The sequence below is a fragment of the Nyctereutes procyonoides genome, unplaced genomic scaffold (genome assembly GCF_905146905.1).
Source record: "Nyctereutes procyonoides isolate TBG_1078 unplaced genomic scaffold, NYPRO_anot_genome, whole genome shotgun sequence".
In the NCBI taxonomy this organism is placed as follows: Eukaryota; Metazoa; Chordata; class Mammalia; order Carnivora; family Canidae; genus Nyctereutes; species Nyctereutes procyonoides.
The window spans coordinates 12,245,818-12,272,888 of NW_026575020.1; the positions used below are offsets into that span (position 1 = coordinate 12,245,818).

The 27,071-nt window shown below is 45.5% G+C and overlaps 1 protein-coding gene across 5 annotated transcripts in view; it reads left to right on the forward strand.

The window, feature by feature from the left end:
* The first annotated feature begins 5,676 nt into the window (after positions 1 to 5,676).
* Positions 5,677 to 27,071, forward strand: part of HLF (HLF transcription factor, PAR bZIP family member) — a 54,385-nt gene continuing 32,990 nt past the window's right edge. The window contains exons 1-3 of one of the 5 annotated variants that reach the window (XM_055337633.1): positions 5,677 to 6,220; positions 8,654 to 8,989; positions 25,460 to 26,267. In XM_055337633.1, coding sequence (XP_055193608.1) covers positions 6,106 to 6,220; positions 8,654 to 8,989; positions 25,460 to 25,809 — 801 coding nt within the window. In that variant the 5' untranslated portion in view covers positions 5,677 to 6,105 and the 3' untranslated portion in view covers positions 25,810 to 26,267. Of the gene's footprint in view, positions 6,221 to 6,866; positions 6,947 to 7,490; positions 7,509 to 8,653; positions 8,990 to 25,459; positions 26,268 to 27,071 lie in introns of those variants that run through there. The other 4 variants (XM_055337625.1, XM_055337643.1, XM_055337640.1 and 1 more) reach the window with 4 other exon arrangements.

Genomic DNA, 27,071 nt, shown 5'->3' on the forward strand with positions numbered 1-27,071 from the left:
TACTCTGCAAGCTGGGAAACACAGGCCTTAGTTTATATTTCACACAAAGAAAGTTGAGATCAGAGAGGTTATCCAAGGTTACAGGACAGGGGCAAAATTTGAACCGGCTGGAAGACCAGTGAGTTTAGTGGATGGATGTTTGCCATTCATTTCCAGTATCCAGGTTAAGAGAACGAGCTCCAGAGTAAGCAGAGCTTCTCCATGTATCATCTAGCCATAGGAACATGACATGTCACTAATTTCTCTGACCTTCATTGTCCTCACGTATAGAATGAGGATAATAATGTCACATACCTGGGACACTTGGGTGGCTCAGTCAGTTAAGCATCTGCCTTTGGCTCAGGTCATGATCACAGGGTCCTGGGATCAAGCCCCCATGTCATCGGGCACCCTGCTCTGTAGGGAGTCTGCTTCTCCCTCTGCCTCCTCTCCCCTTGCTTGTGTGCTCGCTCACTCACTCTCTCTCATTCTCTCTGTGTCAAATAAATAAAATCTTAAAAAAAAAAGTTACATACCCTGTAACCATTGTCGTGAGTAATAAATGAGATAATATATTAAAAGTGTTTAATGCTGTGCCAGAAGCCAGTTAAGAGCACAATACATGAGCCTTCTTCTCTTCATACTGTTGTTCCTATTATTTTAGTAGGAGTAGTAGTAAATACCGAGATATGTCTGGCCCCAAACCATTCCATTGCAACACACTGCACTGATCTTTTTTTCTCTCCTTTTTGCCACATATATTCCTTTCTTTCTTCTCTCCTACACTGTTTTCCTTCTCCTACCTTCCTATCACCATAAAGCCTCTGACTCTTAAACACACACCCTTGGCTTACTGCCTCTGATGGCTGTCTTAGTCCTTCCCACTCGAATTTACTAGAGCATCACAGGACTCAGAGAAGAGGTAGGAAAGCCTAGCCATGGTCTTTTACATGAGTCATCCTCTGGAGGAGAGCTTAGCATTCCCAAAACGTGTTTTTTGTTTTGGGTGTTTGCATGTTCCTGTCTTAAGCAGATAGATTTGAGGGTCTCCAGGAATTAAGTTAATGAAATATAATTTTTCTTTTCAGTGTTTTAGCCGGGTTAGAGGTTTCAGGAAGGAGAAGGACAAGCCAGGTTAGGCCTAACCAGCTGAACTCCCATGTGATGCCTTTCACTTCTGAATTAATTCCCTGGACAAAGTGCCCTTTCTGGCAACAAGATAAACAGGTTCATCTAGAGTTTTGGCTCGCTGGTGTATAAAGCCCTTCATAACCACAAAGTTGGGCTCTATCCATCCCAGGCTCCCAGCCCCTGGTAGGGTACAGTGGCAGGCATTGTATGCTCAGCAAGGTTTCACACCCATTGGGAATCTGAAACACAGACACTTCTTACACCTCAAAGCTCTTTCTGCAGACCTGCAGAGCTGGTGCCGACATGGATGCCTCCCATCTGCACCCACTGGGCTGTGAGAAAGACTTCCTTGCCCAACCTCAGAACTCAAAATCCTGAAATGACTGGACAGGTGGAAACCACTGGCTGGGCAGAAGCTGATTTCCAGAGCTTCAGAGCAGAGTCAGGCTGTGCTGGTATCTTTTAAGAAGTTTCTGAGAAACCTTTCTTTTAGGATCATTCCTATTTTTAGAATAGTTTCACACCTCAGGAGCATCTACTATATCCTTCCCTCCTTGAAGAGTTTTCCACTGACTTGTCAGATGTTCTTTTTAGAGTATTTATTTGTTTGCCCTTTTCTAACAAAAGATTTTATTTTGACTCTTTTTTAAGCATTGAAATATTGAGAGTGGTAACCAGAAGCATCCAAAAGATGAATATTTGCTCATGTACATAAAAAGCAAGTTGGTCATTGTTTCTGCCTCTAGGCTTTTATTTAAGTTAATGTGGACAACTTTGTAGAAGGTCTTGTGACAAACCAAATGAGCCATTGAAAGCAAGCCATTTATTTTAGCAATGAACTTTGATGAACTTTGTTCTGTTGCTTGATAACAATCAGAGCTTAGGAAACTTAAAAATAACATTATTCTATCCTTGAATATTTTGTCCCTTGAGGTCAAAGGTTTTGACCACCCACAAATATACAGTCATATAAACCCACCAAATCAACTCAAGGGGGAAATGAACATCTTTTTCAGTAATTGCTATTAGAACAATTGGAAGTCCCTACAAAACAAAAGAAAAAAAAAAACAGAACAAAACTTCAACCCCTACCTCAATACTATATACAAAATTCATTTGAGAGAGTTCATAGATCTAAATAGAAAAACTGTAAGAGTTTTAGAAGAAAGTATCTCCAGGACTCCAGGTGGTCAAAGGTTTCTTAGTTCACAGAAATAATAATCATAAAAAATAAATTGGTAAATTGAACTCCATCAAAATCAAAAACCTCTGCTCATGGAAAGACAATGTTAAAACATTAATGGGCAAGCCACAGACAGGAAGAAAATCTTCACAGCACATATACCTGGCAAGGGAACTTGTATCCAAAATATATAAAGAACTCCTAAATTCAATAAAAGCAAGAAAACCCAATTTTAAAATGGTCCAGGAGCTTGAATAGATACTTTGCAAAGGGAGATATATAATGAATAATGAACACATGAAAAAGTGGTTAACATAATTTGTCATCAGGGAAATTCAACCTAAAAGCACAGCAAGACATTGCTATCTACCCACTCAACATGACTAAAATTTTAAGAAACTGACACCACCAGATGTTGGTGAGAATCCAGAGCAACCAGAACTCTCAATTGCTGCTGGCAATGCAGGAGAATTCACCTAATACAGAAAACAAAACTGTTTGGCAGTTTTGTTTCTTTTTTTTTTTTTAAGATTTTATTTATTTGATAAAGACAGGTCTCACAAGCAGGGGGAGTGGCAGGCAGAGGGAGAAGGAGAAGCAGATTCTGCATGGAGCAGGGAGCCCGATGATGATGATGTGGGGCTCCATCCCAGGACCCCAGGATCATGACCCGAGCCGAAGGCAGATGCCTGACTGACTGAGCCTCCCAAGTGCCCTGGCAGTTTCCTATAAAGTCAGACATATCTCCACCCCATGTTATACCAATTCCACTCCTTTTTGTTTATCCAAAAGGAATGAAAACATGTTCTCAAATTGTGTCTGCCAATTTTCTTTCTTCATTTCTTTCCCCATGCCATTCTCTTCTGGAGTTTCTTTTTTCCTATTCCCATCCCTTTGATTTCTGCATGGGCAAATATTGTGTATCTTTAACATCTTGGTCTCCGAGGCTGGTCCTCAATGCAGCCCATGTCTAGAGTTGATCAGAGGACCTGAATTATATGAATCAAATTCCCAAAAGACTGGTTGATCAACCAGGATGTCAATGTATCCATTTGCAATGGGAAATGTAATTCAAGCCACAGTATTAGGCTCTCTCCAGTGGTAAGAAAAAGATCACTCTGGGAAACCAAATTACTTGAATTGATAGGGGTTTTGTGGGAAAGTGAGGACGTGCAGGGAACCAAGAGCAGGTGAAGCATTTTGGAGGTGCCAGGAAATGCTAGTGGACTGTTATCCTTTTGTGCACCTGGAATCTATAATCCGTTTCTAACCAATCTGAGAGGTTGCTCTCGGCTCTCCTAGTTGGTGGGTTCACACGTAGGTAGGGGAATGAAGGCAGGGAAGTAGCCTCTTCCACTCTGAAAGGATGGTGGAAGAGTCTTTTGTTTTGTGAGAAATAGTATAATAGAATGGAGGGATTTGGGAAATTGATGAAAGACCTTTAGCTCTGTGCCAGCTCGGACAACTTATCTGGAATCCCTCTCCTCATACAAGTACCTTTGTCACCTTCATCTATGCATTTTTGCTCTTTTAAGACTACATTGTAACGTTTGCATATGTCAGGCCATAACCTATTACATTAGAATTATGTCTTATATATCTTTTTCTCCCCAGTTCCAGCATAGTTCTTGGCATACAATTGGTCTTCCACAAAAGTAGGTGGCATTAGCTGAAAGTCTGATGTTTTCAGAATTTGGCTAAAATTTGAAACATCATCACACTATCTTAGAATGTTACTTTTTCATTATAGTTTTAGAGTGAAGAGAACTGTAGAGGTCACTTGATCACAGCCCTGCTCAGAGGGGAAGGGATTCGCTAGAAGTCACCCTGCCTGGGGCAGTCTGTGCTCATTTGTGGCCCTCCTGGTCTTCTGGCTTCCAGGGGCCTTCTCTCTTACACCTCCCTCCTGGGGCCTTCAGGGAAGTGGAACCCATCAAGACTCTACCATATCCCACCTCAGACAGCCTTTACGAAGGTCTTTGTGTCTCATTGAAAGAACATTGTCTTTAATTTGTGTCTATTACTTCTTGCAGACTCTGGCCCAGATCATGCTACCCTGATCTTAGCGAGGAGATGTGGGGAGAGAGAAGACCCTGCCTGCCTGCCTGCCTGCCTGCCTGCCTGGAGCTCTTCAGGCCTGATGCCAGCGTCTGCCCCACACAGGGAGAGGGCTCCACACACCAGAGCTGTGCAGTGCTCCAGCGACCCTGAGCTCTGAGGGCTGGAACCCACAGGACCAGATGCTAAAGCCGCTGCTATGGCAGTGAAGACCTAGACCCTACAAAATTATTTTAATATTCTGCAGATCTTGAACGTCAAGCAGGGCACAGTCATCTGTACTCTCCTACAGCAAGTATTTCTGAAACCCTGTTTAGTGTGGGTGTGTGTCTGTCCTCTGCCCTCTACCCCAGGCAATGCCCTCCTGACAACGTGGGAAACCATTGACAGCACTCCCTCTTTCATTCCCCTTTTCACTTTACTTTTGTATCTCATTAGAAGTTCTGGCATTTAGGGATCCCTGGGTGGCTCAGCGGTTTAGCGCTTGCCTTCAGCCCAGGGCCTGATCCTGGAGACCCGGGATTAAGTCCCACATTGGGCTCCCTGCATGGAGCCTGCTTCTCCCCCTGCCTGTATCTCTGCCTCTCTTTTTCTCTGTGTGTGTCTCATGAATAAATAAAAAATCTTAAAAAAATAAAAATAAAAAAGGAGAACTTCTAGCAAGTAGTTATTTTTCAATAGTTTTGGGGACGGGGCAAGAGTGAGAGGGTGCCAAGCTTGGCTGTGGCCAGGAGAAATATTTAGAAGAGTATTTATCTTGCATTCGATCTAAATCAGTCATTCTCAAACCTGCTGCTCATTGTAACCACCCCGGGGATCTTTAAAGACTAATGATGCCTGGATGTCAGCCCAGAGGTCTGATTTAATTGATCTGGGATGCGGCCTGAGCATCTGGGCTTATGTTTTTGTTGTTGTTGTTGTTTTTTTAACTCCTCAGATTATTTCCATGTTGAAAACCACTGATAAAAATTCCTCATTCCTCTTCCTACCCTGAAAAAGTGGGGTTCCCTGGCCAGGTCGGTGACCCAGGAGATCTGGCACCTGTCTCTTTTCGGCGGGCCAGCTCTGCAGGGTCCTGGAAAATCCGCGCGCGCGACGACGCTAAACACGTGGCGGCGGGGCGGGCGGGGCGGGTGGGCGTGGCCGCGCGTAGCCCCGCCCCTGCACGCCTATCGGCGCGCGGTGCGGGCCCTGACGTCACTCTTGTCAGGGCCGCGGCACATGGGCGGCCGGATGCGCTGAGCCCGGCGCTGCGGGGCCGCGGAGCGCGGGGGAGCAGCGGCTGCGGGCGCGGGGAGGGGGGTGGGGTGGGACGGCGCCCAGCCTCGGGTGCTGGCGCGTGGGGGCCGGGCCGGCGCGGTGCCTTCCGCCCTTCTGCAGCCATCTGCATATTTTTCTTTTCTCTCTTCCTTTTTCGCGATTTTGAACATTTTGCAGGACGAGGGGTTCGAGGCAGGTGAGAGCATCCTGCCAGTCGCCGAGGAGCCCCCGGGCACTTGGCGCGCTCTCGGGGGACCGTCAGCGCCGGGAACCCGAAAGTTTTTTGTTTTTATTTTCTGATGCAGATGTATTTATAATATAGACAGAAGTATTTTTTTTTTCTTGTCTCCACCGCCTTGAAAGCGAGTACTTTTGGCAAAGGACGGAGGGGAAAAAAAAAAAAAAAGCTCAGCAACATTTTGGGGTGGGGGGGCGGTTGGGTTTTCTTGTTCTTTTTTTTTTTTTTTAAAGAAAAAAATCTTGAGTGCATCGCGATGGAGAAAATGTCCCGACCGCTCCCCCTGAACCCCACCTTTATTCCGCCTCCCTACGGCGTGCTCAGGTCCTTGTTGGAGAACCCGCTGAAGCTCCCCCTTCATCACGAAGACGGTGAGCGCTGCCTTGCTGGTGCCCCGCTCTGGGAAGGAACGGCGCTCCCGGGGTCCCCTTCCCCGGCTGGGCAGCCCCGCTGGAGCATCCATCCTCTCCCTCCCTGTCCCCTGGCACCCTACCCCTGCTTTGTTGAAATTCGAAGAGCTCACCCATCACCCCCCCCTCCTACCAAACGATGAGTGAGTGGGGGGGGGCGCGGAAATCCCCTCCCCGAGCAGCGTTTAAAATAGCTCCGGGACCGACCCAGGCTCCCGGGTCCCGGTCCGGCGGCGCAGGTGGGAGTCCTAGCTTGACAGGTCCGTGTTCCCTGGCTTGAGGCTTTCCCGCACGCAGAGTGAAGCCGCCTGGCGAGGGCAGAGCTCGGCGGGCTGGGAGGGCAAACCCGAGGGCCTGGTCCCGTTGCTGGCGGGGCGCGCGGGGCGCGCGGGCGGGGGCGGGGGGCGCGTCTTGCCGCGTAGCCTGGGCATCGGGATCCCGCTACTGTGGCTGTCGCTTGGCATCCGGAGCTCGCGAGGTGCTCGCCTGCTCGGGGGAATTCAGAGAGCGGGGTGGGGGCTGGGGGCTGGCGGGGCGCGGGGGGCGGGGGGAGTGGTCTCTGGGCGCGAGGCCGTGCGCACCTCCAGCTCTGACACTTTCCCGTGCACTTTTCCTGGTGGGAGGGGAGAGCGGAGCAGGCTCACGTGTAACCGCGCAGGAGCCTCCTCTGGCTTGAGCCTTTTCTTGGTAAGTCCCAAACCTCCCCCAGGCAACCTTGGCTGGAGCGGGAGAGGAGGGGTCGGGCGAGGAGGCGCGGGACCGAGCTGGTGCCGCCTGGGACTCGCCATTTGGGCTGATGCGGTTTCATGCCTTCGATGTCACAGGAGCAAATGCGAACCTTGCGGCTTAGAGTGTAAAAGTCTTTGAAAGATCATTTGGTTACAAATAGCTTGGGAGTACGCATCTTCTCTCCTGGGGGGGGGGGACGGACAACCTGTTGCATTGCAAAAGTTGAGGGGTTTGGTTCGCCTTCTGCAAAGCTGAGCTTCCCTCTTAACTCTCCTTTAAGGAGTAGCACTTGGGAGGAAGGTGCTGCCTGCAGTCTTTTGCATCTGTGGGTGTTTCGAGTCAAATTCTCAGGAGATGAGACTAGAGGATTAGAATGGATGGCAGCGGAGGCTGTGTTTCTCTGAGGAAGAAACTCAGAAGCCAGATTCCCTAATCCCAGATTCCACCCGCGCCTGAGTACTAGAATGGGCAAAATCCAGAGCAGTGTTTAAAGACGTCCAGGGGTGAGCGGTACTTCCAGGTAGGACATAGCTGCATGCCTCCATCATTAGGTATGGAATCACCTTTCCAATAGCTGTGCTTTTGAGATTGCATACATGTATAATTTTTGTGAATTGGATCACACACTTAAGCCTTTGGAGAAGAGGAGGGGGAAAAAAACACATAAAAAAGAAAACCTCCTTTTGTAAAATACAGGGTGCCCCAGTGGCTTTCTAAACAAACATATGTGGGCTGAGGAAGTTCTCAGTTTTTTTCCTCTGCCAGTGTGAGGCATTGGTCGAGTTCCTTCAAGTCTTAGAGCCTCTATGTTTTCATTTTAGATGGGAATAATAGCTATTTGCAGATTTATTGTGAGATTTTTGGAGATTATATGTGGAAAGAGTCAGGTATATAATAGGTGCTCAATGCATGGTTTCTTGCCTTTTAAAAAAAAGATTTTCTTTTTTGAGAGAGGGGGAGAGAGCAAGAGAGAGAGAAAGAGCAAGCATGAGTGAGATGAGGGGCAGAGGGAAAAGCCCTCTTGCCCCTCCCTCCTTGCTGAACAGGGAGCCTGATGTGGGGCTGGATCCCTGGACCCCGGGATCATGACCCAAGCTGAAGGCTGAAGGCAGATGCTTACCCGACTGAGCAACCCAGGCACCCCTCAATGCATGGTTTCAAAGGAGGGTGGAGAGTCCCTACTTTACCAAAATTAGAATCCCCAGCTCACTGGCTAAGTCTGAATGACCTCATATTGTTACTGTAATGAATTTCCTGGAAGAGAAATCATGCCTGGTTATTGGCTGTTTTCTTAAAAATCACAGCAATTGTATGTAACTGCAAGTGTGATTTTCTCACCGTAGATCTAAATTATTTGTCTCCTCAAATCACGTTCTTCAAAATGCATTCCCTTGTTTATATCCTAGATCAGCTTGTAGCCCCGTCCCAAGGACTAATGCTTTCTTTCCAAAGTAAATAGGAAGATGTTGAAAAACAGGCAGAGATCCATGTCCTGTCTGAACTTTTAACTCTAGATCCACAAAAGCCAGCAGCCAGAGAAGAAACCCTGGTGTTTGTGAGAACATTTTGAACGTAGGGTTTTGTAGTGGAGGCTAGGAGGGGCGATTAAAGAAACGACACTTTTTTTTTTCTTTTTTAAAGTCCAACTTTCCCCGTTTTCTGCAGCATTTAGTAAAGATAAAGACAAGGAAAAGAAGCTGGATGATGACGGTAATAGCCCGACGGTCCCCCAGTCGGCGTTCCTGGGACCCACCTTATGGGACAAAACCCTTCCCTATGACGGAGATACTTTCCAGTTGGAATACATGGACCTGGAGGAGTTTTTGTCAGAAAATGGCATTCCCCCCAGCCCATCCCAGCATGACCACAGTCCTCACCCTCCTGGGCTGCAGCCAGCTTCCTCCTCGGCCCCCTCAGTCATGGACCTCAGCAGTCGGGCCTCTGCACCCATTCACCCTGGCATCCCGTCCCCGAACTGTATGCAGAGCCCCATCAGACCAGGTAAATTCTAAAAAGATTCTCCCTTCAGATGGAGAAAAGGGTGAAAGGGATGGACGGGATGGGGGCAAGGGGTGGGGAGAAGGCATGGATATCTTCACAGTCTAGGAGACTGGCCAGTTCTGAAAGAGGAATCTTGTGTTTCACTCACAGCCCTGGTTGTCCCACATCAGTGATTATCTGTATGTTCAGGAGAGTCAGCTACATGCAGATTCTATGGACCTACCTCTCAAAATTCTGATTTTTTAGGTCTGGGGTGAGGGCCCAGGAATATGCATTTTAAACCCCGGGGACTACTGATGCACCTGATCCGAGGACTGCAGTTTAAGAAACCCTGGCCTACAGTGAATGGTTTGGATACTGTAGGCACCCACCTCCTCTATTGCCCCTTGCCCTCCTTCCCCAAATACATAGATCTAGGATCTTGCTGAATGATGCGAGTAGACCCTCTCCAAGGCTGTGGCTCACCTACATTCATTTTTCTCTCACCTGAAGGGAGTGTGGGGCCGATCCCTTTTTCATCCTTTTCCTCTTGCGATTGCATTGATTGAGGAATTGAATCTAAAAGCACCTCTTATGGTTTAGTGTGGTTTAGCCTTCTTTGGGGCCAGAACCCCATTATTCCTATAAACCAAATTGTTCTTACTTTTTTTTTTTTTCATTTCCATGTCTGTCAAAGCCTGTAAGGTTGACTGTAAGTGGTGGTGAAATATTACATTAGAAACATCACCTGAAATGTCCAGTACTTCCAAACCCACTGCTCAGTGCTCAGCTATAAACACTGGTTGAGGTGGCTCAGCTCTGGCTTCATGCCGTTAATGCTGCGAAGTGCAAAATGAACGGGAAGAAAGCATTTCACGTGTACAGGTGACCAGGAACAAAGATTCAGCCGGATAAATTGTCAGGAAGGTCACCGAGCTAAGGGCCTTTGCTGCAGGGGAAGGCAGAAAGCAGGACAATGGGGGACTTGTACTCGAGATGATTACTGAACTCCGTGTCCTTGCCTCACATAGAATTTCTATGACATGCAGAGTGAGATTAAAATGGAAGGAAATGATTCAAAGGAGGAAGAGAACACCCCTGCCTTGAAATATTAGTCCTGGAGTTAAAGTCTTTCTGTGCTGGACTCCCCACCCCCCCATCTTTGAAACCTACTTTGAATGATAACTCAAGGCCACTGGCTGGGATGGAATTAAGTCAACCTCTGACCATCCCAGGAGGCTGCCACAGAAGCTGGGCAACAAATTGCTTGATGTGACCCCAAGCTCTTATTCCTTGGACAGGCCGTGGTTTTGTGTCTTCCTAGGTACAGATAATCAGTGAAATAACCATTTAAACCAAGGAGAAAAACTCTGGGAAACAAACTAGGGGTGGTGGAAGGGGAGGAGGGTGGGGGGTGGGGGTGACTGGGTGGCGGGCACTGAGGGGGGCACTTGACAGGATGAGCACTGGGTGTTATTCTGTATGTTGGCAAATTGAACACCAATAAAAAATAAATTTATTATTACAAAAAATAAAAAATAAAAAAAATAAACCAAGGAGAAGGGGCTGGAGCCCCAGTGAGAAGGTACCTGGTATCTCAGTCACTACAAAGAGACTTAACCACTTTGTGCTTTAGAAAGTGATGTAACCTCTCAGAGCCTCAGTTTACCTTTGTAAAGAAGGGTATAATTTTTATGGGATTGGGTTATTGTGAAAATTATACGTAATACGTATAAAGGGTCAAAGGACTAGCAGTAGATGTTCTTTTAATGAGAACAGTTGTCATTGTTGTATCTGTGTCAACTTTTATCATTGATTTTAATTGTCTTCTGAAATATGTTCCTAAAATACTTAGGAAGAATATTTAACCCTTCCCACTTCTGGAGAGAAATATCAAGAGATTTTGGCCAATATTTATTGGATTTGTGTGTTCCATCCTTAACTCTTATACTCAATTGACAGGTATTTCTCTATCCCCTGGCAAATGTGCGTGCCATGTTTGAAATACTGTATTTTTCCCCCAAAGGCATGTGAATATTGTATGCTCACATCTTGGTTCCTACTGAGAGTTCAGAATCAGGGTTTGAGATTTGAAGGCTTCCTTAGAAGCCATTTGTCAGAACTTGCTAGAATCAGTATTAATAACTCTCAAAAACTTGGGTCCCCCAATCCATAATAAAAGACTCCTGATTTTCAGCAGAAAGTTTTGTTTGGTCACAGCACTAGGCTTGAAAGGCACTAGGATCAAAGGGGGGCACCAGAATCTAGAAATAAGCTCTTTATGTAAATGTCTTTTTTTTTTTTTGGTAATGGAAACGTACTTCAAAATAATCTTCTTCTTTGAATTGAAAACTCAATAATACTCTTAACAAGAAGGGGGAAAAAAAGTTTAAAGGTCTTCTTTAAATACCAAGTACCAAGACAATAACACTCTGCCATAACAACTCGTGCAGTGTTGGTCATTATAAAGATTATAATGCAAAATAAAAATCTAAGGGATATGGACTTGATGGATGGTATGTCCCAAACAAAACTAAAAAGGAAGAAAGTTCTTGATCGTTCTGTGTAATCACAGTGGTGGCCAGAATAGAAATGCCAAGTTAATCTTGAGGAAAAGAAGTCCTCAGAAGGGAAGAGCACATGTGTGGCCTTGAGCATTCTGGGAACTGTATCATTTCAGTCTAGGTCAAGATTACTCAACCTTGGCACTGTTGAGGTCTCACGTAAGTCTTTGCTGTGGGCCACTGTCCTATGTGTTGTAAGATGTTCAGCAGCATCCCTGGCTCCTAGCCCTTAGATGCCAGTCATGCCCTCCCTGCCCCTACCCTGTGAAAAGTAAAAATGTCTCCAGTCACTGCCAGATGACCCCTGGGGGCAAAATCACCCTTGTTGAGAACTAATGATGTAGACTTTCAATTTGGACAGCAAAATCTAGGCATAACTCAGGATCTTGCCATGCGTGCGTGGATGCTTTTTGCCTCCTGTAATGTTTTCTGGCAAAACTTTTGAGAAGGTCAGGCGACATTAGGTTGCCAAGAAGAAATATAATGTTAATAAGAGCACAGTTCTATGCTGTTAGTTGATAAAACTATGACGTCCGGCAAATCAGGAGATAATTGCAAAGCAATTTCATTAAACATTTGTTTTCTGTATTTGCTCAGCATGCATCTTTTGAATTATGCTAAGTAGCATTGTGCCATTAGTGCTACCTGTCTGGTTGAAAGGAAATTAAGCCATAAGTCGACGACGAATGTATTTCTGGGTCTGCCCCAAATGTGTCTTGGAATGGCCAGTTGAGCATTCTTATGAATTCTCTTACTGCTTACTGTGACTGCCCCCCAAGCCCCTTTCCTGTTTGTGCACCCATCCTTATTCCTCTGTCTGATCAAAGAATAAGTCAAATATCTGAAAAAATACAGTTTTATTTGAAGAACCCAGGGATCTGTTGAAACCCTTGTGGCTGGCTATTGGGTGATGGCTAAGCTTTCTGGGCTGACACCTTGATTCAGGAAGAGTGGTGCTTGCTGGATGCTGTAGCCACCTGCACCGTCTTCTCTGTCATCCAAGGTGCAACGTTTTGGATGGCCTCAGGTCAGCAGAGATGGCAGGAGTCATCCTGACCACTTTGATGTTTGCCTTACAGATGCTATCAGAGATGGTACCCGGGAGTGTTCTTCTGGAGGTATGCACTGGGTACTGGAAAAAATAAGAATCTGTTTGCCCAGAGAATTGAGCGATTGCTTTAAGGACAGCAGTCCCTTTAGGGAAAGTCATCTGTAGCAGACAAAGGCAGAGTTATTTTTAAATCACATGCTTGTAAAGCCAGATTTGAAATCGTTTCCTCTGGTGGCTTTTCTTTGAATAGCTTGGGGGTGTCCTACCACTGTTAGACCCATATTCAGCTGAGAATTAAGAAGGCTGTCTTTCTAGTTCTGAGCACAGAGTCGGGGTCATGATGAAGGCTGGTTACAGAGCAAGGTGAAAACCCTTCCATGTGGCGGCATGGGGGAAGAGGAGGGCGTAAGTGGGTGGCAAAAGAAGAGTGGGGAGGTGGGGGAGAACCCATTGTACCTTTGCAAGTTGGAATTTGTGCTCTGTTTCTGCTGACCTTTCTTTATAATCAGGTTTTGGTGTGGAAGGAACATGCTGGCCATGGGATCTGAGTAATGACAGAGGGGAGTTCTGTGCTGGTGGTTCTAGGATTTATGGGCGGTCCTGCCCAGGCAACAGGATTCTCTTGCTTTTCTCAACATCATGAGATGAAGCTTTGGTTTCTCCCTACCCTTAAGGGTGTGCAGTTCAATATTTTCCCATCCAGCACACTGATAGGTCTGCAGGTTGGGAGCATCACGATTGATAGTTGCTGTGCACTGTGCCTCAAGCATCTTGGAAGTGTTTTGCATTCGTTGGGATCAAGAACATCATGAAGGGGAGAGAGTCAGCTTTCTTCTGGAGGCAGGCAGACTTTTTTCTGCTTCTTGGTAGAGTTGACCTTCCCCACCACACCCTGTAGAGGACAGGCTTGTCCTTTTCTCTTAACTTTGACCTGTTGTGACATTTCCTGGATGGTAGTTCCTAGTCTTCTGGCAAGAGGTTATTTTCAGGTAGGTATGGAGGGCAGGGTGGTGGTTAAGAGCATCAGCTCTGGGCCTGGGGGCTTGGGTTCACATCCTTGACCTACATTGGCCTGCTATGCAACTTTGTGACAATTTCCATACCTCTTTAAGCCTCAGTTTACATCTCAATAGTGTGGAGATGATAAATAGTCCCCTCTCCCGTGGGGGTTTTTGCAGGGTTAAATGAGGTAGCACCTGACAGAGTTTGGCATGGTGTGTGGCACACGAATACTCAGCCCCTGGAGCTGTTGTTCTGATGTCAGTGGCATGGGAGCAGGGAAAGAACTAGACTGTATTCCCAACCCCCGTTCTCCATTTAGGGATTTGTTTCATCCAGTCCCCTTCTCTCTGCAAAAATAGGACATGCTTTTTTTTTTTTTTTTTTTCCAGCATGCCCAATCCTTCTTCTGTGTAGCCTGCTTGACTTTGCTCCTTCATTCTGGGTTAGGACAAGTGACTTCCTGGTGTTAACACAGCAGCATTGCTTCTGGGTTAGCAGCTCCTGTTCTGCCAGTGTGGAAACAGCCACTCGCTCAGTGCCCAGCACCGCCCCCCCCCCCAGCTCTCGTGCAAGCCCTGGCAACCCTGGCCATCTGCCTGTGTGACCGTGTGCTTCAGGCACGTGGCTGTGCCCTGTCGAGCTTGCCCAACTCTGGGTGGCGTGCTGGCTTGCTTCCGTCCCCTACCCCAACCCTTGCTTCTCCTCCCAGGCGAGCCACAGCAAATGCCAGCAAGAAATTGTAATCCTGACCCTGGCATGAGAAAGCTGAGCCCTGTAGGGTGGTTCATATGCCAGGGAAACCTGCTCTGTCCAACATTGTAGCCAGACCCCAAACTCGGCCTTCTCTCCTGCCCGTCTGCCCAGAGGCCCTGTCTTCTGTGCACCGCTGTGGCGGGCAGGATTCCTGTAGGCCAGCTCCTGCCAAGGGTCTTGGCAGAGTGTTTCCAGTTGAGCGCTGTGCCTACCAGACTAGAAAAATAGCAATATGAAGACAGAGCTAGGTGGGGGAGACAGAGGTGGGCAAGGTGGGAAGTGAAAAGCTTTGATAACATCCTAATGTAGAAAGCGGGAGAATGAAAAGATAGCAGTGATTTATTAGGCTTCTCTGGATCCTCTCCTGCAACCACACTGATCACTCTTACCCGGGAGTCATTTTTTATGTCTCAGCAGTGAAAATGGAAGGAAGAGGGAAGTAGCAGGGGAAATTTAGGACTGAAAAAACATTGGGAGAGAACATGTGAGAGAGAGACCAGGAGGGACAGGGTCTGCATTTGATTCTGTAATGGAAATGGTTGAGAATATCTTTCACTTAGCATATATTTGGTATTCCTCCAGCAAATGTTTTGATCTGAAGCCACTAAACCATTGTTTTGGAATAAACTTAAATTTCCTGAAGACCTAAATACTTGCCACAATACCCATCGGAATGGCCCTGTCTGAGACAGCTTTGTATGGGCAACAGAGCAGTGTCTTAGAGCTTACGGTCCAACAAACCAACCAACCTGGGTGTGAATCATGACTGCCGTGTTTGCTCATGATCTCCAGCAGGTTGTTTAAATGATCTGCTTCTGATTTCCCATCTGGAACTTTGGAATAATCACTGGATCTGCCTCATGGGGTTGGTGAAGATCCCGTGAGCCAGTGCATGTAGAGTACTTGGCACAGTGCCTGGCACACAGTAAGCGCTCAATAACGGTTCGTAACTGCTGTGAGTGGCAGCCTCATTACCATCTGATGTCCTTTCTCCTAGGAGGACCTAGCATTGGTCTCCTGGTGAGTCTGCGTACTCTCTCTTCCCTAGCCCATTAAGGCCTCTGGTCAAGGAATTTCAGTTTTTCCTCTCCTCCTCTACATTGTCTCACTTGCTCCTCTCAGCCTCTGAGTTTCAGATAACCTGGGGTAGCTAAGTGTAACCTGTAATCATTCCTCCTTGCTCGTGAGGTTAAAAACTGAAACAGACAAAATGTAGTTCAAATAAGCTCCTGATTAGAAGATTTCTCCCTGACCTATTTGCTAGTAATCAATCAGTCAATGTTATTATTGAATCTTTAATCATAGGCATTAGTGATTATACTTAAAGGCAATATAAGGACCTCGGGAGTCAAGCCAAAAGGCATACTATGGTGCCGGAGGAGGAGAGCGGTCTAGTTCATCCTCCTGCTTATAAGCAGGATTTTACAGAAATATTCCAGAATAATAATTCCTCTTTCCCCCCAAATGGCCCTGTAATGGATAGATCCTTACTCTTTCTGCACCTTCCTTTTCTCGTCTACAAGGTGACATCTTGGTTGGGTTTATGTGAGCTTTCTAGAGCTAATGTGCACAAAGGGTCCAGCATCACCCCTGGCACATAAGGGGCCAGCCTTGATCACAAGTCAATCCTGTTACTCTTCACTTATAAATGATGGGAAGGTTAAGGAACAACAGAGGAAGTTTTAGGAGCCACGTGGACTGTCCCCAGAAATAGCGTCAGCTTTCTCTTTGTGGTGTACCCTGGGGAAGACAGACCAGGGTACAGTTAAGCTTCTGATCTCAAAGAGATGGCAATTTAGTAGGGAAGGTAGGATTTTTAGGTAAAAGGATGAGTGACAAGACAGAGTGGATGTCCTTGGTGCCATATGATGGGGACAGAGGCCTCTGATAAATCTCCTGGAAAGAGGAGGTGAAGAGTAATCAAGAAAGTGAGTAAAATGTTTAAAAATAAATAAAGGAGGAGTGCAAACAATAAGAAACCACCAGAGCTCACAGGAAGCAGCTACTGCCCTGGGTAAGAGTTCCTGAGGCTAGACCTTGTGTTGGCTCTGGGAAGGAGAGGTGGAGAGCCAGAATGCTGAGTGGGTGGTAGTGTGGCAGGGTTCTAGAGGCAGGAATGCCCTCGGGGTGTTTAGGGAACAAGGTGTAGATCCAGTTTGGCTGGGGCAGGAGATCCGTATGAAGGAGTCGGGGAGATGAGTCTAGAGAGGCAGGTGCCAGGCAGGTTGGCAGCTTCATGAATGCCAGGCTGTGGAGCTTGAACTTTATCCAGTAGGCAGTGGGGAGCCACTGAAGGTTTTCGAGGAGGGAAGTGGCATGTGGACATTTCCACTTGGGTTCAAGGTCGGATTTGAAACGTTTTTAGATACTTCACAATAGTTTCCTGTGGCAGAGCAGGACTTCCTTATTATTATTACTATTATTTTGAAAATAAATACTCTCCCTTGAACATCAAACAGCTTTTGCAAACACAATGTTCTAACGATCTAGAGAAAGTAATTCAAAAACACAGGGTTTAGGTTTCACTTATGAAGCCCATCATTTTGGGCTTTATGATTTCAGTGATTGGGGGAAACACTCTTTGGCAAGGAAATCGTTTGAGGGATTTGAATGGTTCAGAATTTAGAAGTCCAAAAGCAGGCCTGGTCTCATAGGAGGAGAAAAATAGATTTTAATAAACCCAACCCATTAACATTCATCATTTTTTAAATGCCTCTTTTATAGGCTGACTAGGTTTGCAAACAAGTGTATTGAACTGACTTCTGAGTGTGGTTTTTTTTGGTTGTAGTTCTGTGTGTATATACGTATGTGAGAAAAGAACACGTTAATGCCTCAGTGATACAAATAGTACTTGATTATAAGGATTACCTGCAGCAGTAATATCCAGCTAAAAATACTTAGCCAAGTTTCTGGCCAGCTTATTAATTTTATTCCTGAGAGACAAAGGAATCTTTATAGTCTTGCATTCTTGAGTCCTGACCTTGTATTTGTGGCTTCCTTCTTCCCTGAAACCGGAATTAATTGTGCATCATGCTTAGATATGGTGGATATGGTGTGTTGGTGTGTGTGTGTGTGTGTTTGTGTGTGTGTGTGTTGCATTGGGAATGGTGCTACAGCAAAGGGGCTTTGTGTGTGTTGTGGGGACAGGGTCTAGGGGATGAGAATGGGACGCCGAATGGCACATGCGTGAAGTGACTTGCCCAAACACCCCTGAAGTATACTCTGATATCAAGCCAAGATTACAGAAAGCTGGAGGAGTTGCCCTAACCCAAACCAGTTAACTTAAATAAAAAAATAACAGTCAATGTGTGCAATTTCACCTCCAGCTATGTACAGTAGACAATTACAGGAGTGTTGGCAGAATTGAGTGTCTGTTGGGGAAAACCATACAGTGCTGTTTCTGTGAAATTGGCTTCTGGTAGATACACACTCCGTGACTGAAGGTGGAAATTCCTAAAATGTTTGTTTTCTTTCTCTCCTGACTTTAACAAATATCGTTACTCTCAGCTCCCTACCCATCGAGCTCATAATGGGAATCCAGTCTCACTTTCTGTCCTGAAAAATCACCAATTCCGCTGTCACACAAGGTTCCTAAAACTTTTGTTTTTAGAAGTTTAATCTGGGATTTTTTTTCATTACTGATTTTTGGAAGAATGCTTTGGAATTTGGGGTCTTATAATGAGAGATGGCTTGTGGCTAATTAAACCCCTTTCCCTCTCAAATCTTGCCTGGGAGACGTAGATTCCTAAAAACAATGAGTGCATGCTGCAGAAAGATGCTCCAGGGAGCTACAACACTAAATCATCTGTGACAAAATGTTCTCTTAGAAAGTGGGATTGCATAAATGGATCAGCAAAAATAAGTGCTTTGGCAGAAAACTCCTTGAGTGGGGAAGAGCAATGCTTTCTTTTCTAATTAGCTCTGAGCTTAACAGTCTGATTTGATGTCTTTGCTATGGAATCTAGGCCTGGACAGCAGAGCAGAGAAGGAAAGTCTCGTTGCTGCTCTGTCACTGCCTCTGCACTTAATGGAAAGAGTTAAGAAGCGAGGCTGTCCATTCATGCACAATAAATGCCTCTTGAGTTGAATTGAATTGAATGGGAAAAGGAAGGTTTGTTTGGGGAAGGATGCCACCTGGCCCTGACCAATGGGAATCCATGCTGTAAACCAGATGAACAAGATCATCTAGAAATGCAGTAATCAGATTACCCAGCTCAGAGATCTCAATACCCCAAGATATGAAGAATACTTCTAAGGAGAGTGGCAAACAGTTAAATTCCATCTGCCCTGAGGATTAAACAGAAGACTTAATTCACCTTAGAATGGATTCATTATGCTGTGGGCTTCGTTTGTTAGTATCACTAAGGAGATTATGGAGGCTTTTACTAGAGAAAAGTTTAAAAATAGGATGGGGATCTTGGATCCAGTCAAAATAATATTGCTTTTAAGAGACCAAAGGCCACTGTAAGATGTAGAGAGGAAAGAGTGATGATATAGAACAGGTAAAGAGAGAAATAAAGCCTTGATAGACTTTCTGAGGATACATTTGTAAAACTGATTGTATATGAATTTCATAAAATTTATTTCATTAAAGTTGATTTCTTTATATTAATACATTTTCCCAGGAGACATAAGTGTCTTTTTTTTCTGGTAGAATCTAGCCTGTGTTTATTTCAAATGGCCAATGACCACCTGAATGATTTTTAAAATAATATCTATATGTGTCAAAAAATAAGTATTTTTTAGCATTGCAAGTGAAATTTACTCAAACAAAATGGGCTATTTAGTGGCATTTAGTTACTGGATTCCTTACAAGTTTGAAGATGAATGAAATTTCACTACTACAAAAACTAGATGTGAAGAAGCAATTTAAATTTATTTGTATTCTGTTTCTCTTTCTACCTTTAAGCTTTCCTGATAGTCACATCCCATTGATTCAGATTTTGTGATCATTTGACCTTTAATTGATTAAAATTTTTTTAATTTTTATTTATTTATGATAGAGAGAGAGAGAGAGGCAGAGACACAGGCAGAGGGAAAAGCAGGCTCCATGCACCAGGAGCCCGACGTGGGATTCGATCCCGGGTCTCCAGGATCGCGCCCTGGGCCAAAGGCAGGCGCTAAACCACTGCGCCACCCAGGGATCCCCCTTTAATTGATTAAACTGAAGTTTACATCTTATTGTCTTTATGAAGAAGATATCACCAAGCAGATTAATTATGCAAATCTAGTCCTAGGCACATTTAACTTATTTAAGTACAAACTAGTCTTTAAAGACCTTACCTGTGTGTATATAAACTGAAACCAAAAGTGTATGAAACCAGAAGTGTATGGTTCATTTACGTGCCATTGGAGAGGATGTCTTAGACCAATCCCCAAGGATGGTGTTGGGTGTTTTTTTTTTTTTTCTCCTTGATTTCGACTAATGAAATCATCATCTGTTGGAGCAACTTTCTCTCATTCTTCCCCTCTCTGCATCAAAGGGCAGCATAACATGGTCATTAAACCTCTGACCTGAACTTCAATCTTGGCTCTGTAAATCTCCTGCCTTTGTTTTTTGCTCTGTACCAGATAATTCCTGGAGGAGTAAATGAGGTGATATATGCAAAGCCCTTGAGCGGTGCTCAGCATATGAGTGGTAGCTTTCACTTGGATCTGTATTCTATTCTTTCTTCTCTTCCTCTGCCCCCAACATCACTGTGTGGACACTTAAGTCAGGGAGAGCATCTTGTGCTACAGCACCGATGGCCTGGAAATGGCTCCCCACCTTCCGTGTCATTGTAGGGAAGTAAGAGTAATGAGGCACAGTGGGGCTATGAATTCTGTGTATTGACTTCTGTAGGAAGATCTACATCACCTGGGAGCCCTGGTGTGGTCCCTCTGCTTTCTTGGGTGGCTCTGCTAAGAGATGGATGCTCCACAAGCCAGGGCTGTGTCTTTCATCTCCATCCCCCTACCATCCTCTGACTCTGTGGCTAAAAGACCTTGGGGGGGGGATCCCTGGGTGGCGCAGGGGTTTGGCGCCTGCCTTTGGCCCAGGGCGCGATCCTGGACACCCGGGATCTTGGAGACGTCGGGCTCCTGGTGCATGGAGCCTGCTTCTCCCTCTGCCTCTCTCTCTCTCTCTCTCTCTCTCTGTGACTATCGTAGATTAAAAAAAAAAAAAGACCTTGAGGGGGGAAAGGAAGAAATGGAATTTATGTACATTTCTTTGGGGGTTTTCAAGCCTTTCCCTCATGCCATAAGATTTATGAGTTGGGCTTCTCTTTGGTGACTTTAAGATCACGTGTTGGAGAACTAGCAGCCTCCTAGTTGTTAGTGATGAGTTGTTGGCTGGAGGAGAAGCAGGGCGGTAGGTCCCCAGTGGTAGCCGACTCTCTGGTCTTTTGCCCCTCCTCATGTAAATCCCTTGGACGCTTTCTTCTTAACTCTCTCTATAAGATGGAAAAGTAGCAGGGAGGTCTCCAGATAGGAAAAATGGACCCTTCTTTTGAAATGGAATGGGAATGTGAGGAAATTGAGAAAACCAAATTATTTGGAAGAAAAGTATGAAAATAGTTTTTACACAAAGGAGATGATGAGAATTTGATTAATTTAAGAATTGGGATTAACCTGATATGACTTTGTTTTTTAACCAGATTAGAGATGTGGAGTTCTTGGCATAGGTCTTGACATAGTACTTTGTGTACTGTACATATGGGTGTGGCAGGATAAAGCTTTTCAAGGTACAACAGTCCTGTTTTAAGATTAACAAAGTACATCAAACTAAGCAAGATTTCCCCCTCTTGATTCCAGCTAGAGCTCCCTGCACATATTTTTACATCTAATGAAATATCTCTGTGCTTCTATAAAAGAGTGGGCACAATGCTCCTAAGTTTAAATCAGCTAAATGCATAGGAAATCATAGCAATACCCATTATGTGTTAAAGCCAGGATGATGCTAAGCATTTAATGGAAGAGGTTGTAGGAACAAGCTCATATTAGAAATGATGTTGGTTCCTGGAGCTTAGTTTGCTCCCAGGAGGATTGCATATTATGGCTATGTCGCCAAAGTACGTTTTTTCTTTTCTTCATCAGCCCTTCCACTCTGATTACAGGCAGCTTAAAAATAAATTTGGGCACGTCTCAGTGGCCAAAAACCATGGAGATCAGGATGAAATCATTTTTAAGGCAGAAATAACAAGCTTTGATAAAGATATTCAAAGAAACACAGTCCTAATAGCACGAGCATGTCACGGTTGGACCCCTTAGGCACTAGATTAAATTGGATTTGGAGTCCGAGGTCTCCCGAGAACCCATGATACCTTGAGCAAGTCACTTACTTTTTGAGCCCCTCCCCCACCTTTTCTAGCATGGTCTGTGACAGCCAGTCACAGGATGATCATGGGGTTAAATTACATTAAATGGGCTAATCCGTGAACAGACCTGGGATCGTGCCTGTTCAGTTGTCACTCAGTTTTCATTTCAGAGTGAGAATCTGTTTTTTGTTTTGTTTTGTTTTGTTTGTTTTTAAGGTTTTATTCATTTATTTGAGAGAGAGCGTGAGGGAGAAGCAGACTCCCGGCTGAGCGGGGAGCCCAAAGTGGGGCTCGATCCCAGGACCCTGAAATCATGACCTGAGCTGGTGGCAGACCCTTAACCTACTGAGCCACCCAGGTGCCCTAAAAATCTGGTATTTAAAGATTACTTTCTTTTTTTTTTAATTTTTTTATTTACTTATGATAGTCACAGAGAGAGAGAGAGAGACAGAGACACAGGCAGAGGGAGAAGCAGGCTCCATGCACCGGGAGCCCGACGTGGGATTCGATCCCGGGTCTCCAGGATCGTACCCTGGGCCAAAGGCAGGCGCTAAACCACTGTGCCACCCACGGATCCCTAAAGCTTACTTTCTAAAAGGTACTTGTAGTTCAGTGTTTGGACTCTCCCAGATTTCTGTGTTGTTGGGCTGAGCCTTTCAAAGCCTTGTGATGCTTCTTTAGGTACACTAAAAGACCTCTTTTATAGTCCCAGCTATGCTATTAAATATCTTAAGTGAGTGGTCAACGTCTCTTTGGGTTTTACTCCTTCATCTGTAAGATGAGAATAACCTTCATTCTTCTAATTTATAAGTATGTCATAAATATGTTAGCCAATTAGAAAATTGACCAAAGTAAATTCAAATTAAAGTATGCATTAGGTTAGCATTATTATTTCCATTGGGTTTTAGGTGGAAGGGGGAAAGGGGGAAAGGGGGTGTCTTGGTGGCTCAGTCAGTTGAGCTTTTGCCTTCAGCCCAGGTCGTGATCTCAGGGTCCTGGGATCGAGCGCAGTATGCAGGGAGCCTGCTTCTCCCTCTGCCCCTCCTCCAGCTCAAGCACACCCTCTCAAGCTCATGCCCTCTTGCTCTCTCTCAAATAAAATCTTAAAAGAGGAGAAAACATGTAGCAGCAGTTTGAAGGTAGGCCATTTACAAAAAGCTCTGAATCTGAAATCCACCAAATCGAGGTTCTAGAGCAAGTTGGCCAGGATTGGGTTGTGTATTCCTGGTCACAGAATGTCTCAAGGTCTCTGTTTTCTTATCTGTAAAACATGGGTGCTATTTTTATCTCTGTGACTCTAAGACTACTATGAGCTGGAAGACTAACATTCAAATTTTGGTGCAAAAAATGCAGAGCCTCGGGGTGATGGTACTGCTCCCAAGCAAGCAGATGGATTAAGAATCTGACATTTTGCCACTCATAGAGAATGATGGCGTTTAAAACTAAAGCTGAAAAAAAAAAAAAAAAACTAAAGCTGAAAGGCAAAAAACCATCTGACACATCTGGGAAAAAAAATGCAACAGTATTAAAGCTAGTTTCTTCTTTAAAAATGGTCTTCATTCTGAATGGGAACCCCTGGCTTCTCTCTGGTATTCAGCATTCCCGAGTAACCCTGAAAGCAGGTTCTCTGGCTGGAATTATCGCTCTAGGAGTTGGATTTTTTAGCAGTGGTTTATTAGCCAGACAAAATAATTTTTAAAAAAGAGAAAGGGAAAAATAAAAGGAAAACCCCAAGGCCCACAGCTAGCTCTTTTGAAGGGCGGTGGCCAGCTCTGCTTTTGGCTTGCTCCCCTGCATGTCTGGATTCAGGTTCGTAGGGGCTCCCCCCTCCCCACCATGGCAGTAGGTTTCACCTCCCAGCTGGCTGCAGTGGATTGCTAGGTGCCTGGAATGTCATCTTGAAAGACTCAAGCTTGGTCTGGGCTTAGGGGAAAGAGTTCTGTGATGAATTAGGGATGTCTGCCATGGGCATAGGTGGGACAGTATTTGTGCCAGGTATTTGCTGCCCTTACAGAGCAGGTTGGGAAGATCCTGGAGTACTCATCCCTCCTCTGGGCAGAAGATCAAGGACTCGGGCCAGTGCGGTTTCTGGTGTCCCGGAAAAGTGTTATTCCAAGCTCCTGGCACATACTGTTTCACTCTCTGCAAGAGGCTTATTCCGGTTAGTTTGATAGAATGGAAGTGAAGTCTGTTGATTCTGCACCATGATCACAGGGCAGGAGTTACAAGAGGGACAGAAGTTACAAAACCAGCATCCCCATCAGGTTCCAGGGGATACTGCAGTGGAGGTCAGGCTTGGGTGGGGGCTCACTGCAGCAGCAGAGGCGGCCACAAACCACCAAACCTGGCAGGCTGTGGCCAGCAGTCCTGGCTGCAGATTTTCCTGAAGTGACCAGGGGGCTGGGCCCCCAGTCCCCCACATGGTGATTCTTAACGTTTATAGCAGAAGTGCCACCACCTTCTTTAAGAAGGCATCGGAGAATTTACTAGTTTGCTTAGGCTTGGGATGACCTTCTGTCATCCATGCTGATGGAACCAATATTGAGAAGTTTATATCTCTTCAGTTTTAGAATGAGCTTCATGTTTTTGTGCTGTTGATCTGCTTTCCTGGTGATGTTTGAACCTGTAATGCTTTCACAGCTCCCCCAGTGTGCTTCCCATAGGCACCCAAATGTCTCCTAGCTTTAGATCCATGTGCTGCACCAGTGGAATAATAATGGTCACATTTTATTGAGAAATTACTATGTGCTCCCTGGGGTCAAGGTTTCTGGGTGACAAGAGGTGAGTCCAGGGGTGTATGAGGCAACGGGGTGGTGGCTTTGAGGTTAAACATTGTCAGTGGAGAATCTAGAGAGTGGACTGAGAGAGTTCGCAGAGAGTGGACCTCACTTACTCTGCTCCTGTGGTTTCCTGCTGTTTCCAATGACTGCACTTGAGTTCTGCATACGATTAACTTTCAATTATCCTGAGGCCGATTAACTGGTTTGCAGATTAACCAAGGTGAAGGCTCACCTGGGCCTGCAAGGTGCGCATCAACTCAGCTGCTCCATAATTAGCTAGTTATAGCTGATTGCCTGCCCGTGGTCAAGGAGCCTGGGGGTGGGCTCCTCCTGCAGAGGGAGGAGAGCGGAGGAGCAGTGATTTCTAGGACTTTCCACTCCCTTTAGCCAGAGGAACTCATTGGCGTGTCAAGTTCTGCAGTCTCTAACATTGTCCCTGAGAAGTTCAGAAACTCCCTAGGGCCCTGATACTCTGTTCCTGGGACCTCCAGCCTCCACACGCTCTCCACGTTGGAAAGATCAAGTTGGCCAGAGGAACTTCTGGAGGTTAAGTGATCTGCTGTGTGAAAAGGAGGCCCAATGAGCAGGGGTGGCTAATCCCCACTTTCCCTCCTCAGCCTGTGAACCTCCTCCCCAAAGATGTAGATTGCCAGGCTTGTTTTGGTTGCTCATGATTCCCAGCCCCATGGTTGCTTGTGTTCATAGAAAGTTGATTGTGTTTGCTGGGCCCCTGTGGGGTGAGGAAATAGAAATATGGTGTGTTTGCCACCCCTTACACCAGATCAGAATATCTACAATTTAACATAAGAGTCAAACTGCCATATTTGGGGTAATCTCAGTTTTGTGGGGAGGTGCCCAGAACCCCAGGTATACTCCTAGTCTTGAGAAGGTGTCCATGAAGGACTACCAAGAAAGGATAAACATTGGCATAGGATCACGTTTGATGGGTTCCCGTGGATTATTTTTATTTCTTAAGCAGCGTTCACCTGAGCACCTAATATGTCTTTTCCTCCCTGACTCTGTTCTCATTTTGTATTTGCCAGGCCTGGATTGCCTTGCCTTGATACAACTGAGTTTGCCGGCACCTGCGGTCCCTTTTCAGCCAGGACCACGGGTTTCCCTGGGTCCTTCTCCCTGGCTCACGTCTTCCCAGGGCTGCTGGTGTGTACCGTCTAGAGATCACATTTTATTAACACAAAGAAATCTGCTTGGGCTGCCTGGCTCTTGCAGTCACGTGGAGAGAAATGTGTTCCTTCGGTACACCAGCCTGCAGCTCTCTCTGCAAAATACAGTCGAGAGCTGGGCACTGGGCCAAGCTTACATTTCACTTTGGAACACACTTTCGCATCACTCTTTGGCAGAACATCCACGGCAGTGTCTATTTGGGGAGTAAGTTAGAGAAGTGTTGTTTCCCTCTTATGAGTGTAGAGAGATAGGACCTTTAAAAAAATATTTGACTTTTCCCCATCTTTGCCATCTTCGGTGTGCCCAGGTAATAAGGGATCCAGCCAAACATGGAAGCTGCGCCTGGGAGACAGCCCCATCCCTCCCAGGACCTCTTGTTTCCCTTGCTAAATCAGTAAACACAGCCAGGACCGCCTGGGACAGTGAAGCTTAGGCCAAGGTAATAACATCAAAACCAAAGTCCAGGAACTCTTGAGCAAACTAGTTACCCTCCCAGATAAAACAACTTCGTTGTCCAAATCTTTCTTTCTGAAGATCTAAGACTTTCAGATGTTGGTCCAGGGCCAACCACTGAAGGAGGAACTTCAGCAAGCCTCCTGGAATGGCAAACGCTGTTAAAATAAACAAATGGACCCCTTCCATTCAGTTTTCCCTCACTGGTCTATTTTTATTTATTCTGCGCGCCCCTTGTACTTTACTGTTTTGTAATACCCACCCCCACCCCCTACTTCTCCACCTCTCCCATCTCCATCTTACTTTTCTTACGGACCAAGCTGATCATTTTTCCTCCAGGGAAACATATATCTAATTTCAAAAAGAGGTATCAGAGGAAAGAGACGATATAATATATTTCTTTTGATATCCCCTCATACTCAGTTATTATGGGTGCCTGCCTTAGGTTTGAAAATAAAATTGGTTCTGGAATTTTAAGCCCTCCTTAGGAAAGACCAAAATGATTCAAAAGCAAAGATTTATGGGAATAATTACTAACTTCTCTTCTGTCAGTGGAATAGAAGACTCTCTTGTAACAAGTGACAAAATAAACTCTTCCTTCCCAGTTGTGCCAACCCATAAATTCTGGAGGGATTTCCCAAGCGCTGAGCCTTGTTCTGATTCTAGTGTTTTCTGCTTTGGACTGTTGCTGCACCATCCAGCCCTGCAACAATGAATCAAGATTTAAAGAGAGTTTTTCCAGCAAGGTGCATATGCCCAGGCCACTGCTTCAGTGGGAAGCCCCCTCATTTGTAAAAGCTGCCCAGAACCTCAGGGACCAGGCTGCAGCCTCCTGCTGGTCACCTGGTGAAGCCTTTGCTTACTCTGCAGAAAGGGAGTGACAGAAATGCATTCCACCTGTCTCAAAAACCTGCTGGTAATTAGCTGTAAAAATAATGCCAAGCTCTCACGTGGCTGGTAGATGCATCAGCTCCATGGGGGGTGAACCAAGTGCTACTTCACTGAGTAATACTGTTG